At 46.0% G+C, this 19,296-nt stretch overlaps 1 protein-coding gene across 2 annotated transcripts in view; it reads left to right on the forward strand.

Moving 5' to 3' along the window:
* Window positions 1-9,556, forward strand: part of LOC141549167 (BTB/POZ domain-containing protein KCTD12-like) — a 22,427-nt gene extending 12,871 nt beyond the window's left edge. The window contains exons 3-5 of one of the 2 annotated variants that reach the window (XM_074278568.1): window positions 6,521-6,600; window positions 6,717-6,853; window positions 8,727-9,556. In XM_074278568.1, the coding sequence (XP_074134669.1) occupies window positions 6,521-6,600; window positions 6,717-6,812 (176 nt within the window). In that variant the 3' untranslated portion in view covers window positions 6,813-6,853; window positions 8,727-9,556. The remainder of the gene's footprint in view (window positions 1-6,520; window positions 6,601-6,716; window positions 6,854-8,726) is intronic. The other variant, XM_074278569.1, reaches the window with a different exon arrangement.
* The last annotated feature ends 9,740 nt before the right edge of the window (window positions 9,557-19,296 follow it).

Genomic DNA, 19,296 nt, shown 5'->3' on the forward strand with positions numbered 1-19,296 from the left:
TCCTGGAAATGGAGCAGAAGGGCCAGGCAGTCAACTCATCCCCAAGGCGGATAATGGGCGGGGAAGAAGGCACCAGTTGTCCTTGCTGACAAGGTCTCCCTTGGCCCAGAGGAGTGTCGGGCATCTTCTTAAAGGACGCAGGGATGGGCGGAGGGGACCCTCAGATCTGCTGGGCTCATTGGAAAGCTCCTGGAGAGCACGGGCAGGGGCCCCCCAGTGTCCCTGATTTTCCAGAGATAGGATAGAGGGAAGCAGCAGCTCATTGGGTATCACTGGGCACACAGAGCTTCTGGCCCTGAGAGGGCAGCAGCACTGCCTGGCCTGCCCTGCATACCCTCCTTGTGGTAGCTTGGGCCCATTTCTGGGCCCCGCAGTTCAGAAAGGACGTCGCTGCTCAGGGGCCTGTTCAGGAAGTCTGTTGTCATGTGGAGATAAGCAAGCACTCAAGCCTGAAGCCTTGAATGGCGTGCCGAGTTCTCCACGCAATGCTGAGGCTTCGCAGCCAGCCCTCCAAATGAATGTTTAGCCTGCCAGGGAGCCCAAAGCGGCCCCATACAAACATTCTGGGGGTTTCAGGGTGCCCGTCTGTCTCCTTGGCATTCTTTGTCTTCTCTGTATCCGGGACTCAGTGGACTCCCTTTCTTGCTGCGCTCCCCTTTCGAGAAAGGCCAGAAGAGCATGAGCTAGCCTTGGGTCCTGGGGGCTCCCTTGTCCCAGAAGCTCTCCAGGGTCCTGGATGGGCAGTGGTCCTGAGGAACGGGAAGCAGAGCAGAAGCTACCCCTTCCCCCAGGACTGTCCCCAGGCTCCGTTTTCTCGCCACACACTGTGGCAGCCCAGGTGTCCTTGTGGAGCCCCATCCCTGGACCCCAATCTGCGGTGCCCTCCAGGCAAGGCCTTGGATCCAGAGCTGTTACAGCCCTCATCCCCCTCCCCAAGTTCACTGGCCAGTGGCGGAGGAGCGGTGGGGGACCCAGGGCCGCTCTTCTCCCTGCGGTCAGGGCCGGGGAGCTGCTCGGGCCGTGGAGGCCTGAGGAAGCTCACGGGGATTAAGGAGGAGGCTGATCCAGGCGCTCAAGGGCCGCCCAGCCGGGGTCATCGCCTTTATTGCGGGCTTGTTTTGAGTAAGAAAACATCTGGCCGGAGGTCAGAAAATCGAGGGACATCTGGCTGCCCCGGGACACATGTGGGCCAGAGGGGAGGGTCACGGCCCAGGCGCAGACAGGGGTTTCCTGTTTACATTCTCGGGCTCCATGTCAGTTGGCAGTGACGCACGGACCAGCTGCCAGGCAACCAGACTCCCACCCAAAAGTGGCGGCTCGCTGGCCCTGCCTCCCCCTCCCATTGCCACCCCCAGCCACTCTGAACTTGTAAGTTTTGGGGTCCCTAGGGGGCAGAAACCCATGGGCAGCATGACACTTGTCCCCAAGGACAGCAAGTGAAGGAGAGACACAGAGCCAGAGAGACAGGCAGAAAGAGAAGGCCCAAGTGAGAGACACACAAAGATAGAGATGGACAGAGGGAGAAAGACAGAGACAGAGAGAAGGTCCCAGTGAGAGGGAGACAGAGACAGAGACAGAGGGAGAAAGAGAGACAGAGCCAGAGAGAACCAGATGCAGAAAGAGGCAGAGACAGAGGTGCAAGTAAGAAAGACACAGAGGGAGAAAGAGACAGACACAGAGACAGAGAGAGAAGGTGCGAGTCAGAGAGACACAGACAGAGACAGTTGGAAAAAAGAAACAGACACAGAAAGAGACAGAGAAACAGAGACAGACACGGAAAGAGACAGAAAGAGAGAGACAGAGACAGAGCTACAGAGAGAGATAAATGGGGGGCTGAGAGAAACAGAGACAAAGGCGGAGACACACACAAAGATAGATGAACAGACACACACAGAGAGATATAGAGAGACACACAGAGAGCAGAACGGTCCAGTAGATTGCTGGCTGATTATAGCTTTCTTTCTGCTCCTGGCCTTCTGGCTAATGACTTCCCAGCCTGGAAAACAGCCCCTCCAGCTGCTGGCTTCAAGGAGGCTGTCCCTTCCTGTGTTTGTGTTGCTGATGCTGCGCAATGGCCCTCAAACAGGGCCATTCGATTGAAACAAAACCTTCAGCTTTGCCCCTCTGAACCCAGGAACTCCACAGACCTTTCTTCCTAGTCATCCTTGAAGGGCCCTAAACCCCCCCCCCCCCCAAGAGGATCCTGACACAGATATGCCCCAGCGAGAGCTAGAGTCTCAAATAGTGCCCAGACTTCTTTTTGAAAGAATCCAGATGTCTCCTCGGGGTTTCTGAAGGTCACTCTCCAGAGGGAAAGCAAGAGAGCAGAGTGCTGCTTAATAAGAAAGCCAAGAAAATTGAGGTAGCCCAGAAAGGAAGACTTATCCAAGGTCTCTCCCAGTTGCCCCAATGGCATCTTGGTGTCCATGCCCTTGCACGTAGACATCCCATCTGTGCATAGAACCTCACGTATGAGGCAATTGTTCAGTTCTGCTTTGTGGTAGCAAATATGGCAGAGACATCCCAGCAGCCTGCTGGGTGAGAATGGCTGAATGAGCCGAGCTCCAATTCACCGACAGTTGCAGGGCTACGATAAAGAATGAACAGAAAGAATGTAGCAAAGCTCTTGGAGGCAGCTACGGATTACTGCAGAGGCAGGGAGCAGAACCGGACAGGAAGACAAGCAATACCATGACTAGAACGGGGGTCCGTGGAGAGAGCAACAAATAAAACCAACTGAATGCTGGTGGGATTATAATTGGCTGCCACTCCACTCAGAAAGGAGAAAGTGTATCTTTGTTCTCTAGGGGGCCGAAAGTTGAGGGACCTGGATATGATGTTGATGCCTCAGTTTTGCTGAACTGCTTCCCTCCCTCCCCCTCCCCCCCCATAGAGAGACACACAGAGACAGAACGGTCCAGTAGATTTGCTGGCTGATTATAGCTTTCTTTCTGCTCCTGGCCTTCTGGCTAATGACTTCCCAGCCTGGAAAAACAGCCCCCCAGCTGCTGGCTTCAAGGAGGCTGTCCCTTCCTGTGTTTGTGTTTGCTGATGCTGCGCAATGGCCCTCAAACAGAGGCCATTCGATTGAAACAAAACCTTCAGCTTTGCCCCCTCTGAACCCAGGAACTCACAGACTTTCTTCCTAGTCATCCTTGAAAGGGCCCCTAAAACCCCCCCCCCCCCAAGGCCCCCCCCCCCAAGAGGATCCTGACACAGATATGCCCCAGCGAGAGCTAGAGTCTCAAATAGTGCCCAGACTTCTTTTTGAAAGAATCAGATGTCTCCTCGGGGGTTTCTGAAGGTCACTCTCCAGAGGGAAAGCAAAGAGAGCAGAGTGCTGCTTAATAAGAAAGCCAAGAAAATTGAGGTAGCCCAGAAAGGAAGACTTATCCAAGGTCTCTCCCAGTTGCCCCAATGGCATCTTGGTGTCCATGCCCTTGCACGTAGACTCCCTCTGTGCATAGAACCTCACGTATGAGGCAATTGTTCAGATTCTGCTTTGTGGTAGCAAATATGGCAGAGACATCCCAGCAGCCTGCGGGTGAGAAATGGTCTGAATGAGCCCGAGCTCCAATTCTACCGACAGTTGCAGGGCTACGATAAAGAATGAACAGAAAGAATGTAGCAAAGCTCTTGGAGGCAGCTACGGATTACTGCAGAGGCAGGGAGCAGAACCGGACAGGAAGACAAGCAATACCATGACTAGAACGGGGTCCGTGGAGAGAGCAACAAATAAAACCAACTGAATGCTGGTGGGATTATAATTGGCTGCCACTCCACTCAGAAAGGAGAAAGTGTATCTTTGTTCTCTAGGGGGCCAGAAAGTTGAGGGACCTGGATATGATGTTGATGCCTCAGTTTTGCTGAACTGCTTCCCTCCTCCCCTCCCCCCCTTCCTTCCTTCCTTCCTTCCTCCTCCTTCCTTTCCTTTCCTTTCCTTTCCTTTCCTTTCCTTCTCCTTTCCTTTCCTTTCCTTTTTCCTTTTCCTTTTCCTTTTCCTTTTCCTTTTCCTTTTCCTTTTCCTTTTCCTTTTCCTTTTTCCTTTTCCTTTTCCTTTTCCTTTTCCTTTTTCCTTCCTTTCCTTTCCTTTCCTTTCCTTTCCTTTCCTTTTCCTTTCCTTTCCTTTCCTTTCCTTTTCCTTTCCTTTCCTTTCCTTTCCTTTCCTTTCCTTTCCTTTCCTTTCCTTTCCTTTCCTTTCCTTTCCTTCTTTCCTTTCCTTTCCTTTCCTTTCCTTTCCTTTCCTTTCCTTTCCTTTCCTTTCCTTTCCTTTCCTTTTCCTTTCCTTTCCTTTCCTTTCCTTTCCTTTCCTTTCCTTTTCCTTTCTTTCCTTTCCTTTTTCCTTTCCTTTCCTTTTTCCTTTCCTTTCCTTTCCTTTCCTTTCCTTTCCTTTTCCTTTCCTTTCCTTTCCTTTCCTTTCCTTTCCTTTCCTTTCCTTTCTTTCCTTTCCTTTCCTTTCCTTTCCTTTCCTTTCCTTTCCTTTCCTTTCCTTTCTTTCTTTTTCCTTTCCTTTCCTTTCCTTTTTCCTTTCTTTTCCTTTCCTTTCCTTTTCCCTTTCCCTTCCCTTTCCCTTTCCTTTCCTTTCCTTTCCTTCTTTCCCTTTCCCTTTCCCTTTCCCTTTCCCTTTCCCTTTCCCTTTCCTTTCACTTTCCTTTCCCTTTCCCTTTTCCTTTCCCTTCCCTTCCCTTCCTTTCCTTTCCTTCATATATTCCAGGAGATGGAGCTCTGGAAAATAAAATGTTGGAGAAACAAAAGAGATCCAGAAAAAAGAGATAATTGTGGAGCTGTCTTTCCTCAGTCCCTTCCACACTCTGCCTTCATTTTTTTTTTTTTTAAACATTTGAAGCACTAGTTGGGAAATAGCATTACATAAAAGGAGAGGAAAGAGGGCTAGGATTCCTAGCACAGAGAAAAGCCACTTTAAAGATCCAGAGGTAGAAGACAGAGTGTTGTATGTAAGAGTCATGGGGGAGGCAGTTTGACTGGATTGTAGTGTGTGGAGGAGGTAAGACCAGGCTGTGATGGGGAAGGTTTCCAGGTTGGAAAGGACTTTTGAGGTAAAATGGAGGACTTTCTACTTGATTCTAAGTAGTGATTAGAACTTATTGAGGAATCTTGTGCTTTTGAAAATCCCTTTGGCAGATGTAGGATAAAGGCGGCCTCACCGGGGACCGAGACTGAACCCCCAAAGTGCAGCATGGGAAGGGGATTTTTAGGGATATTGCAAGAGTTTGTGCTAAGTGGAGTTTCCTGATTTTATCCTGCATTTTAACTTGGTCAATCATGAGGGGCTTTTAAAACCATTGCTACATGATGGAGCTGGTCATGGGAAGTGTTTCAGAGAGAAGCAAACTCTAATGAGCACGGGACTCACTAACTGCAGTACCCCAAGTCAGCCTTGCTAGCCAGAGGTAATGGAAGGGATCTGCAGCATCTTCAGTGATGGCATGGAGGTGGTCCATTTCCCAAAGAACCAGTTCCAGAGGCACAGAGAGGCTGGGATCTACCCTCGCTGGATGTGGTGCTCACACTGAGGAAGTCAGGAATCTTTTGAAGGATTAAAGGAAGCTAGACAGGCTGGCTTACCTTGACTTCTAGTTGAATTTATTCTCTATTTCTGTCTCTGTCTCTCTATCTCTGGGTCTCTGTCTCTCTTTTTCTCTATTGTCTGTGTCCATCTCTGTCTGTTTCTGTCTCTATCTCTGTTTATCTGTCTCTGTGTCTGTGCTTGTCTCTTTGCCTCTGTCTCTCTGTGTCTCTCTCTTCTCTATCTCTGGTTCTCGACCTCTGTCTCTTTCTGTGTCTCCCTCTTTCTTTCTCTGTTTTTCTGTGTCTCTGTTTCTCTTCTCTGTCCTTGTTTCTGTCTGTGTCTGTCAGTTTCTCAATATGTCTCTTTGCATGTCTGTCTCTCATTGTCTTTGTTTTTTCTGTGTCTTTCCCTCTCTGTCTCTCTTTCTGTCTGTTTCCATCTCTGTTCTTCTATCTCTTGTGTCTCTGTCTGTTAAGTGTCTCTCTTGTCTATCTCTCTGTCTCTCTTTCCCTCTCTGTCTTTATCTCTGTCCCTCCATCTCATCTTTGTTTCTGTCTCTGTCTCTCTCTCAAAGCAGGCAGGACATGGCAGAAATCTGGTCAAGAACTCCCAAAGGTTATGTCCGACTAGGGTGCGGGAGGGGATTTCCTGGGCTTAGGATATGCTGGCTGGAGAGCCGGTCACTTGGTCACTGGCTGCCTCTGGGTGGCTGAGCTCCAGTCCTCCCTGGCCCTCGCTGGGGCCCGCCATGCACTCTCCTTGGCTCAAACTCCCACAGCTCATGGCTTCTAATTGTGTTCACTTAGAGAGGCCTCAAACCACCTGGAGGGCCTCCGCCTTCCCTCTTGAATCCTAGGTCCCCCTCAATCACCCCAAAGCTCGGTCATCTGTCTCCTGTCATTCACCGTGGGGAGTTTGCCCTTTTGAGGTAAAACCTGGAGGAGCCAGGAAGCTGGAGCCTTTGGGCAGCTGTGTGTTTTGTTTTCTTAGGAAGCCCTTTGGCAGTCGAAGAGCAAGGTGCCAGCCCCCCTCAAGCTGTTCACCTGAAAGCAAGCTGCAGAAAGTTTCAAGTAAGTCCATCCCTTGGGGCCTGGCGGGTAGGGAGGCAGTGCCACCAATGCTTGGGCAGGGCTCCTTAGGATGATCACTCTGAGCTTCTGACCCGCCTGTGTATTTTTTTCATCAGTCGCCATGTACATGGCCGTGGGGCGAGGCTTCTCCCCACCTGGACCGAGCTGAAGACGTCCTCAAGCACCAAGAGGCCCCTCACTGCCCTACTTAAATATGTCCCATTGATGGGGAAGTTGTACCATGTGGCTTCTGGTTTGTGCCATTCACTCCTGATCATGATCTGCCTTGTGGGAGCCTGGGGCTAAACCAGATACATAGAGAAATGGGCTCAGCTGTTAATCTGGGGAAGCGTGGGGGAGGGGCAAGTATCACATCTCTTTGAAATGGCCAGCCTCTCTCTGAAATGAGATCTCTAGTGGGCATCCCTGAGGTGCTTGACCCCATGCTCTCTAGCTTTTATTAGTGCTATGGGTAAAGGCAGAGATAGTGGGCTTAGTGAAAGTGCAGTTCACTCCTCACTGGGAGGGTTACGGTGCAGGCTCAGCCTTCCTGGAGTGTTATGGGCCACAACTTGAAACAAGGTGCTAAGTCAATTGACTTAAGTCTAAGTCAGTGGAATTGATAGAGACAATGGTTGTTTAGCAGGGTGCTTAACAGTTCTCTAGTTCAGTACAGGTACTTAGTACTTACTATAATTCCACAAGATTCACACTTATGGTGAGAGAGGATATAAACCCGGACAAAGTCAGCCAGAATCAGAACTAGGTTGGATCAGTCAGGATCTAAGATTCCTTTTCACCCCAACAATCCATCATTTAGCGATGGCGGCCTAACATTAGAACCAAGAGAGAACTCACTTGGGTCGATCCTAACATGTGACAACTGGCCGGGAATCCTCAGACTTGCCCAATGAGCAGTCATACAACCTCTGCTTGTGGACCTCTAGTGAGAGGGAACTGAGCTCCTCCACGGCCCGCTTCACTCGGGAATAGAGCACATTGTTAAGCTTATTGCCTTTTTATCGGCCTCTCCTGAATATCCACCCTGTTTTCTCCCTTGGTTCTTTGGGGCCAGACTCCACTGCAGCTCACAACAAATCAAATTGTCCTCGAAATACTTACATGCCTAGATCATCTCCACCAATATCTGTATCATCAGTTCCCTCAATCGACCCTCATACGTCATGATCTCAAAGACTGGCTGTTCCAAAATGCTTGTCTAACCCCATGACCATTTCATCCTTCTGAAGCTCCCAGAGAATATTACATTTTAAAGAAGAATATTACACTGGAGAACTTGACTGGTTATAAAGGACTGGGCTAAATCGAATGGGGTGCAATTCATCGCATTCACTTAGAGAGAGCTCAGCACTCAGTGGTCCCAACCACCCTGGAGGGCCTCCTCCTTCCCTCTTGAATCCTAGGTCCCCCACATTCACCCATATGATTTGGGATGCATATGAAGCCTTCTCTTTAGAAGAGTTAGACAGAAGCATTTTGGGACAGCCATTGCTAGAGGGGGAGCACTTTGGGGGTCTTTGAGATCATGACATATGAGAGTCAGTTAAGGGAACTGAGAATATAGATATCGGTGGAAATGATCTCGGCTTGTAAGTATTTCGAGGACGATTTGATTTGTTGTGAACTGCAGTGGAGTCTGGCCCCAGAGAACCAAGGGAGAAAACAGGGTGGATATTCGGGAGAGGCCGATAAAAAGGCAAAAAGCTTAACAATTTGATCTGTTCCTGAGTGAAGCGGGCCATGGAGGAGCTCAGTTCCTGCTCACTAGAGGCTCACGAGCAGAGGTTGTATGACTGCTCATTGGGCAAGTCATAGAGCTGAGGATTCCCGGCCAGTTAGGATGGAGCCAAGTGAGTTCTCTCTTGGTTCTCATATTAGGCGGCCATCATTTAGAGATCATTGGGGCGAAAAAGAATCTTAGATCCTGACTGATCTAACCCCCTCATTGTACAGATTAAGAAACTGAGGCTAGGAAAAGTGACTGGCTTATGCAAAGTAACTCCTTCGATGACTGTGGAAAAGTGAAAGGGCCTCCTTCCAGCTTTTAATAGTTTGTTTCCTTCCCCTCTATTTTCCTTCCCCTCTTTCCCTACCCTGTTGTCTAGGAGACAGCAAAGAGGAGATACCCAAGTTCAAAACCATTTGGGAGCCAAAGCCGCACCCAGCAGATGACCTGAGTGTGGGAGTTGTTTCTGGGACCCACAGATTCACGGTCTCGATCCACGAGCCGAGTCATCGGGATGTGGCTTGTGTGGCCAGTCTGGCTAACATCGACTCCATGGAGGACCAGACCTCTCAAGATCCTAGGAGACCTGAGCCACAGTTGTCAGTCCCTTTTGTCTGGCCTGAACAGGGTCCCTGCCCCTCGAGGCCAGAATCCATTAATTACTGTCAGCCTTTCAAGCGTGTGAGGAAGGTCAAACAGTTGAACCAGAGATGGAATAGCGAAGATTCCAGTGTTCCAGAGACAGTGATGGATGACGAATCAGATAGAGACCAGGTCAGCGAGGAGAGGAGACGCATGGCAATGGAACTGGACAAATGTATCGAGGAGTTTCGTAAAATCAAGATCCCGTGCACTTTCCCTAACAAAAAAAGGCCATGGCAGAGCGAGCTTCTGCAAAAGTATCATGTTTGAAGCCAGAGGGAAGAGCCAGCACCCACTCCCACCAATGCCATCATGCTACAATCTGCTGCCATGTGGAAGTGCTTTGGAATCATCCACTTCTCTTTTCGATGTTGTCATGGGTGGTGTGTGTGTGTGTGTGTGTGTGTCTGTCTGTCTATCCGTCTGTATGTCTGAGTGAGTGTGTGAGCAAGTGTGCATCTGTGTGTGATCTTTTCTGAATGTTCAAGCTGATTTCTACATTCCCCATGGACAGTTTGTGACCTCTGAAACATTGTGGTCGTGTTGAAATAAACTCCCCTCTGCCAATATGGAGTAATTGCTTACCTCTTTAGTGCGAAGGTGGGAATTTAGAGCCCATTTAGTCCAACTCCCTCTTTTTAGGGAATAAGAGCCCAAAGGAGGAAAGTCTTTTAGGATTATGGGAGCTTGGAGATCATCTGCTTCAATCCCCTGATTTTAATGTGACCCAAGGCTCCGGGCAGTCCTGGCAATGACTTCAAAGGTCTTTGGCTCATACTGGCCCCACCCAGAGATTATTCTGGGAAATCTTATGACTAGGAATCCGAAAATATGGGCAACAGGGTCTTCTAGGCCCATTTCAAAGTAGTCATTGTAATAATTCAGTTGTTGCATTGCCGACTTTGCCCCAAAAGACTTATGGGAACCTAGAGACCACGCAGAAAGGACTCACAGCTGTAAGCAATCAATACAATTCTCCTCCCCAAACCTCTGCCATCAACTCCCAGTCACCAGCAGGCCACATCCCAGTATCGCAGTCTCTCTTTCCCACAGAGTCCAAAACAATCACCCATGAACTCATAATGTCACCCTGTGGTTGAAGTCCAACCATCATCCCTCTTCTATTCTAGTGAGTCACCCTTTTAGCCCAGAATGGAAATAGTCTCTCTTCCCTTTCTCTTTCCCCATCTCTCTTCTATTTTGCTGCTCATTTGACCTCTATGTCAACTTCCTCTCTCTATTTTACATCTGTGTCTCTGTCTATATACTGCCTGTATCTCACTTCTAGCAACCTCAATGTACCCATCCAGTGCGGGCTCATTCAAACCTTGCTTCCCTGTCCACACCCTTTCCACCAGGTCCAGATGTGCCAGGGATGTGCCACCCAGCCAATCCTCTCATTTTACCGAGAGGTCGAAAGGCCCAGATTCAGAACCCTGACACGGTCTCACCATTGCATCCCAAAGACCGGTGGGAAAGGAACCTCCCACGGCTCTTTCTGGCAGAGCTCAGAATATGGCCGAGGACAGGCAGTTATACTGTAGACATCTTTTTGTCCACAATGATCAAAAATCCGGATTCTCCTTACCTGGGCCTGGGTGCCAAGGAGCCTTCCACTGAGAAAGTCTCCGGCCCCTCTCCAATCAGTCTCTGTCTCCTTGGGGGGTGACAGCCGTGGCCACCGAGGGCTTCCTGGGCCAGACAGGTGGCCCCTTACCGGCAGCTCACGGGCCAAATGAGCAGCCAACCGGAACAGTGAGCCCTTTGCCTTCGGACTTAGGTCTGTGGCTGGCACATCCCGGGGGCCGGCCTGAAAGTAGACTGTCTGTCTTCATATCTGTTTATCCATTTCTCTGTCTATATCTATCTATCTATCTATCTATCTATCTATCTATCTATCTATCTATCTATCTATCTATGTGTCTACCATATCTATCTATCCATCTACCATATCTGTCTATCCATTTCTCTCTCTGTCTACCATGTCTGTCTATCTATCTGCCTGTCTGTCTATCTGTCTGTCTGTCTGTCTCTCTCTCTCTCTAGGTCTACCATATTTATCTATCCATTTATCTATCTGTGTCTGACTACTATATCTGTCTATCCATCCATCCATCCATTCACCTATGTATATTTCCATATGCCTACCTGTCTATTTACCTATCTATCCATGTACCATATCTGTCTATCTATCTTTTTCTATATATCTATCTACCTACTTGTCTGTCTATTCAATTGTCTGTCTGTCTGTCTATCTATCTATCTATCTATCTACCATATCTATCTATATGTCCACCTACCATATCTGTCTATCAATTTCTTTCTCTCTGTATGTCTACAATATCTGTCTATCCATCTGTCTATCTCTTCATCTATCATATCTGTCTATCTACTTTTCTCTCTCTCTCTCTCTCTCTCTCTCTCTCTCTCTCTCTCTCTCTCTCTCTCTCTCTCTCTTTCTCTCTCTCTGTCTCTCTCTCTATCCCATATCTATCTGAATATCTATGTATGGGTCTACCATAACTATTGATCCATTTATCTATCTGTCCATCTAACATATTTGTATATCCATTTCTCTCTCTGTCTACCATATCTGACAATCCATCCGATATCTATCTATCTTTCTGTCTGTCTACCATATCTATCTATCCATTTATCTATCTGTCCATCTACTGTATCTATCTAGTTTTTTCTGTCTGTCTACAATATCTGTCTATCCATCCATCTTTTTATCTATCTATCTATCTATCTATCTAAATATGTCTGCCATATCTATCCATTTATCTCTCTTTGTCTACCATGTCTGTCTGTCTGTCTATCTATCTATCTTTGTGCCTGCCATATCTAACTATCCATTTATCTCTGTGTCTGCCATGTCAGAGTATCTATCTGTCTACTATCTATCTATCTATCTATCTATCTATCTATCTATCTATCTCTCTCTCTCTCTCTCTCTGTCTGTCTGTCTGTCTATCTGTCTGTCTGTCTATCTGTCTGTCTTTCTATCTTATCTATCATCTATATGTCTACTATATCTATCTATGCATTTATTTATCTATCTACCATATCCGTCTGTCTATCTATCCATTTATCTTTCTCTCTATCATCTGTCTGTCTGTGTTTCTCTGATATCTCTGTATGTTTCTATTAATCTAATTTAATAAACATTAAATGTCTATTATGTGCCAGACACTGTGATAAGCGCTGGGGCTGTAAAAATAGTCAAAAGCCAGTTTGTACCTTCAAGGAGCTTACAATCTAACAGCAGAGACAACATGGAAAGGTGTGTAAAGCAAGGTATATCCTGGATAAATTGGAAATAATTATCAGGAAAAGCATTGGACTTAAGAGGGATTAGGGAAAGTTTCCTATAGGAGGCGGGATTTTAGTGGGGATTTTACAGAAGCTTGGGACAGGGATCGGTAGTTGGACTGGAGGAGGGAACACATTGAAGTTATAAGGGACAACCAGGGAGAATGCCTGGCATCCTGAGATGAAGAGGCTTGTTTTAGGAACAACCAGGAAGTCAGGCTCACTGGATCAAAGAATCCAGTGGGGAGGAAAGTGAGAAAGCTTGAAAAAGCAGGGCTTTGAATGCCAAATTAAAAAAAAAAAATGTCTTCATCTATTTCACATCTATCTCCATTTGTTTGTTTCTCTCTGTCTCTGTCTCTCTCTATGTAGCTAGCCATCTCCATATCTCTCTTCTTTTTTGGCAAGCGTACATTTGTCATTCAAACACCGTGGCCAGTTCCATGGAGTTGTGCTCTCTGCCACAGCATTTGGATGCTTGCCGGTTGAGCTCCCCAAGGGCCTGGTCTGGTACCTGATCCTGCCAGGTGACCTTCCGAATCTCCCTAAGACAATTCACATGGAAGCCATTGTTTCCCAGCATGGTGCTGGCAGGCCGTCCAGGTTTCATGGGCATATGGCAACGAGATTGGCATGAGGGTCCTGAAGGCCTTCTGTTTGGGGGTCGGTCTAATCCCTCTCCTCTCCCACACTTTCCTTCAGAGCCTCAAACACTGAGCTAACTCTGGCCACGTGTGTGACCATCTCATAGTCCACGTGGACATCCCTGGATGTTGCTTATCCACAGTGACAGGGCAAGCATCCACAAGGTGATCAGAAAAAGTGGAACAAAGGGGGCAGCTAGGGGGCGCAGTGGAGAGAGCACCAGCCCTGAATTCAGGTGGACCCGAGTTCAAATCTGTCTCAGACACTTAACACTTTCTAGCTGTGTGACCTTGGGCAAGTCACTGAACCCCAGCCTCAGGGGGAAAAAAAAAAGAAAAGAAAAAGAAAAAGTGGAACAAGGACCCTTTAAGGTCTCTCTTAAGTGATTTTACAACATAGGAGACAGTGGCCCAGGACCTCCCCGCATGGCGTGCCGTCACCAGAGAAGGTGCTGGGCTCCGTGAGCAAAACAGAATTGAATTAGCTCTGAAGAAATATGAGATGTGCAAAGTTCGAGAAGCCCCCAAATGTTCAGAGGTTTCAGAGATGTAAACGTTGGGGCTGGAAGAAAGACCGTCTGCAAATAGCCTCTGAGTGTCTCCTAGGGAGGGGAAAGCAACTTAAAAGCACTCAGGCTTCAGCCCGTCCCAAGGCCAAGGGGCTAAGAGGAAGAAAACCGGGACCGGGGAAAGTTAGAGGGCCTGAGGGAGGACCGAGCTTGGGGAGGGAGGGTCTCCTTTGCACATGGCTCCAGGGAGGAGCGAGCTTGGGGAGGGTCTCCTTTGCACATGGCTCCAGGGAGGAGCGAGCTTGGGGAGGGTCTCCTTTGCACATGGCTCCAGGGAGGAGCGAGCTTGGGGAGGGTCTCCTTTGCAGATGTCCTAAGTGACTAAACTGTCCGGCCTCTGACCCAATGAGCCCACTAATGTCAAGGAACTGAAAGACAGAAGACACATTGTCTACCTGGAAGTGGTGGCCCCCTCCCCCAATTGGGGAACAGCTCCATGGAGGTGTAAGAATGTACTAAAATGCAGTCAAACACGTTGCCCTCGAGAAATCCAGAGCAACATTGGCAGAGCCCACAGGGACTGACACCACTTACCTAGTGCCCACCCTGTGCCAGGCAACATGCTGGACACTTCACAAATTCCATCTCATTTGATTCTCGCGCCAAACCTGGGACGTTAGTGCTATTATGAGCTCCATGTGGCGGCTGAAGAAACTGAGGGAAACAGGGGTTAGGTGACTTTCTCAGGGTCACACAGCTAATAAGGGTTCGAGCTCACGTGACCTGACTCCAGTGCCCTGAGCGCACCCCCCTCGTTACCACTGCCCTCCATCTGCGGAAGGAGCTGCGGAAGAAGAGGTCCAGAGAGTCCTCCCTCCCTCCCTCCTCCTCTTCCCCTCCCCCTTCCCCACCCTTTCCTTGCTCCCCACTCCAACTCTGGGAGCAACAGCGGGGGGCTGGCTTGAATGAACTAGGGGCTACAGTCATGTGAAGGAAGGCAAGAGGGCAACCTAGGGAGTCACCCAGAGTGGAAAAAGCTGCACGGGACCCAGGCCTGACCCCGTGACACAACAGGGAAACACGAGAAATGCCACGAAGCTGGATGGAAGCTCCCCTGGGGGGAGCCCCAAATGGCCACACCATTCTATGTGCTAACATCCATTGATGGAAGGAGTCGCCAAAAAAAAATTCCCCATTTCTAACCAGTTGTCTTGCTGTTTAATATTGAAGTTATGGTTTAAATTCCTTTTTTATTTTATTTTTAATTTTTTTATTATATGTATATATATATATTTTATAATATTATCCCTTGTATTCATTTTTCCAAATTACCCCCCCTCCCTCTATTCCCTCCCCCCGACGACAGGCAATCCCATACATTTTACATGTGTTACAATATAGTCTAGGTACAATACATGTGTGCGAATATCATTTTCTTGTTGCACAATAAACATTAGAATCCGAAGGTACATGCAACCTGGGCAGACAGATTGTAGTGCTAACAATTTACATTCCCCTCCCAGTGTTTCTTCTCTGGGTGTAGCTACCTCTGTCCATCATTGATCAACTGGAAGTGAGTTGGATCTTCTTTATGTTGAAGTAAATTCCTTTTTTAAAAAAGAGTGGGTGCGTCTGGGGGCGCAGTGGGTAGAGCACCAGCCCCGAGGTCAGGAGGACCTAAGTTCCAATTTGCGTTCAGACACTTAACACTTCCCAGCAAGTCAATTAACCCCAATTGCCTCAGAAGAAAAAACAAATGAAAGAATGAATGAAGGAATGAATGCTGGGAAGATGGCGGCTTAGGTTGGTAAATTTCAAGCTCTCCCGATTCTCCCCCCTCCTCCCACGTCCAATAGAACAAATTTGTGCCCCAGGTGGACACAAAGGTCACGATTTGTTCTGCCCCACAACTTGGGGCCTCCAGGCACAACTCCAGCAGATTATTTGAAGAAAGTGCGGGGGCTGGGATTAATCCCTGCGAGGAGCAAACACCTCCGGGCTAGCTCCACACACACCCAGTGGGGACCCCTGGGGGGTCGGAGTCTCCGTGGGAACAAAGGAGACTTTCACCTCCTGTGCGGTTTGCGGAGTCTGGGTTAGAGTCCCGGAGCGCTGAAGGAAGATCACGTGATTGGGAACTCAGGCCCAGCCGCGCTGCAGTGACTCTGCCCTGGGCCAGACCCAGCACCAGGTGAGTGTAGAGTGGTCAGGGGCAGTGCTGGCTGCCGGCGCTTGCAGGAGGGCAGCTCTTGGTTTGGGTTCCTGCTCAGAGTGGGGAGAACTGAAGGGAAGCTCGAGGAGCTTTTCAATTTGATGTAATCAAACTCTTCTATTTTGTGATCAATAATGATCTCTAGTTCTCCTCTGGTCATAAATTCCTTCCTCCTCCACAAGTCTGAGAGGTAGATTATCCTCTGTTCCTCTAATCTATTTATTATCTCCCTCTTTATGCCTAAATCATGGACCCATTTTGATCTTATCTTGGTATATGGTGTTAGGTGTGGGTCCATATCTAATTTCTGCCATACTAATTTCCAGTTTTCCCAACAGTTTTTTCCGAATAATGAATTTTTATCCCTAATGTTGGAATCTTTGGGTTTGTCAAAGATTAGATTGCTATAGATGTACCCTTTTTTGTCCTTTGTATCTAATCTGTTCCACTGATCCACTGGTCTATTTCTTAGCCAATACCAAATGGTTTTGGTGACTGCTGCTATATAATATAGCTTTAGATCAGGTACACTTAGACCACCTTCCTCTGAGTTTTTTTTCCATTAGTTCCCTTGCAATTCTCGACCTTTTATTCTTCCATATGAATTTTGTTGTTATTTTTTCTAGGTCATTGAAATAGTTTCTTGGGAGTCTGATTGGTATAGCACTAAATAAATAGATTAGTTTGGGGAGTATTGTCATCTTTATTATATTCGCTCGGCCTATCCAAGAGCACTGAATGTCTTTCCAATTGGTTAGATCTGACTTTATTTGTGTGGAAAGTGTTTTGTAGTTTTGCTCATATAATTCCTGACTTTCCTTTGATAGATGGATTCCCAAATACTTTATACTATCGACCATTATTTTGAATGGAATTTCTCTTTGTATCTCTTGCTGTTGAATTTTGTTGGTGATGTATAAAAATGCTGAGGATTTATGTGGATTTATTTTGTATCCTGCCACTTTGCTAAAATTCTGAATTATTTCTAGTAGCTTTTTAGTAGAATCCCTGGGATTCTCTAAGTATACCATCGATCTGATTTTTCTTGGGCAACAACATAATTGTATAAATATATATGCATATACTGCAGTGTTTCCCAAAGTGTGGTATGGGTACCCCCAGGGGTACGGGATGAGTTTGGTGGGGGTGCATGTCGCACTGGAGTTTGATGGGGATATGCACTGCGCCGTGCTTAGCTGCGCCTAATTCTATGTTCTCATGAGTCAAGTCAAGACAATCTTGTGAGGCGTGAGATGGTCCCATGTAACATGGCATGAATATATCACACTTCGTTATGGGGACAACTTACTTCGTTAATAGTTAGTGGCTTCTCCAGGCGCCTGTATATTTTTAGCTTTTCTGTGATTTTTCTTATAGGAAAGGTTTGTTATGTGCTTTACTAAGTCCCACTGATTTTGATTATTTTTATATAGAAAGGATGAAATTGTTTGTGCTGAGATAACAGATAGTCATAATTTGGTTCCGTGGTTGTTAATTTTAATCTGAGATGCGGTTCCACGTCCAATAGTTTGTTCCTTTTTTTCAACTTAATGTCTACAAATGCTGAAAAAGCAACTTCACATAAATATGAAGGCAAGATATATTTCAGAACTTTTTCTGTTAAAACAGGATACACATGTTGCATTTGTAACCAGAATGAAAAGTATACTCTTATGTATATTTTTCAAGAATCCATCTGAAACCAATTCCAACAATTGCTCTTCCACATGCGACAAACCTTCTGGCATGGATTTATATTTTATTATGAATAATTTTATTTTTTGTTTCTTATTATTTTATGTATGTACCAAAAATATATTTTGATTGTTATTAAAGTACATCCTTTTTTTTTTTTGGATGAGGGGTACTCAGCATTATGAAAATTATAGAAGGGGCACACATATGTCAAAAGTTTGAGAAACACTGATATACTGGATTTAGCATATATTTTTGACCATGTTTAACATATATTGGATTACTTGACATCTAGGGGAGGGCATGGGGGAATGGGAGGAAATTGGAACACAAGGTTTTTTGCAAGGGTCAGTGGTGAAAAATTATCCATGCATATGTTTTGAAAATAGAAAACTTTAATAAAAAAAATCTTCTACCCCAAAGATGAACACAAAATGGCTCCCTGCCCAGAGAGAATTTATAGAACTCAAAAAATAATTTAAAACTTGAATGAGAGACATTGAGGCAAAACTAAAATAAATAAATAAAAACCATCCAAGAAAAATAAGATTATGAAGAAAAGTTATTCAACTAGAAAAGGAGATACAAAGTCTTAAAGAAGAAAATAACTCTTTGAAAATTAAAATTGGGCAAGGGGAAGTCAGTGAAGCTATAAGAGACCAAGAAATAACAAAACAGATTATAAAGAATGAGAAAATAGAACAGAATGTGAAACATAACAAAAATGACAGCTCTGGAGAAGAGATCAAGAAAAGAAGATGTAAGAATGATTGGACTGACTGAAAGTTATGACCAAAAAGAGAACCTGGACACAACAATGCAGGAAATAATCCAAGAAAATTGTCCTGGAGTGATAGAACATGAAGGGAAAGTAGAAATAGAGAAGATTCACCTATCACTACCTCAAAGAGATCCTTTGTGGAAAACACATAGGAATATTATCACCAAATTTTGAAACCCCCAGGTCAAAGAGAAAATTTTACAAGAAACAAGAAAACAAATCAAATCAAATGCATTGGAGCTACCATTAGAATTGTATAAGATTTAGCAGCAGTTATAATAAAAGACCACAAGTCTTGGAATCCTGTCTCCTGACAATCTAAAGAACTAGGCCTGTGGCCAAAAATATCACATCCAGCAAAATTGTCTATAACTTTAAATGAGAAAAAAAATGGACATTCAGCAAACTTGCAGATTTTCAGGACTTTCTATCAACGAACCCAAATTTAATAGAAAATTTAACAGAAAAGAACCAATATCAAAGATCAGTTTTAAGATCCACATGGACAAATGGACAAATTATGGGAAATATATACTACCTGTTTAAGATCCACATCAACAATAGGGTAGCTCAAAAGAAAGATTGGCAGAGTTAAGGTAAAAATGTTATACAAATGAGGTATGGAGGAAGAATAGACACAGAGACATTAGAGAGGGGAGGAGGGCTTGTAGTTCTGAAAACCTACTCTCATTGGGAATGGATTTAATAGGTAATACCACATATATACCATGAAGGATATAGCATCCTCTAAAATCTATAAAGAAATAAGGGAGAAAGGATGGGGAATGAGGAAGCAAAAGGAGATGGAAGAAGACAAGAGAGGGATCCCTGAGTGGGGGAGGCTAAGTAATAGCAAGGCACAAGTTATGGAGCAGATATTAATGAACGAGTCAGCAGGGATAGAAAAGAGATGTGTGTTGGGGAGGTATGTGTGTGTGTGTGTGTGTGTCTACATATGTCTACATAAATATATCTTTTCTTAACTATAGCTTGCCTGGGATTGGGGGTGGGGGACGAAAGGGGGAGAAAGAATAAAGTAAATAAGGTGTGTGGCAGAGGACAAAAACAATTTACAAGGAAGTAAAGAAAAAATGGACATTCACGAATATAATTTCTTCTACATACATACTATACAGATATACTTTCTTGATCTG

Source organism: Sminthopsis crassicaudata, chromosome X (assembly GCF_048593235.1).
Source record: "Sminthopsis crassicaudata isolate SCR6 chromosome X, ASM4859323v1, whole genome shotgun sequence".
NCBI classification, from domain to species: domain Eukaryota; kingdom Metazoa; phylum Chordata; class Mammalia; order Dasyuromorphia; family Dasyuridae; genus Sminthopsis; species Sminthopsis crassicaudata.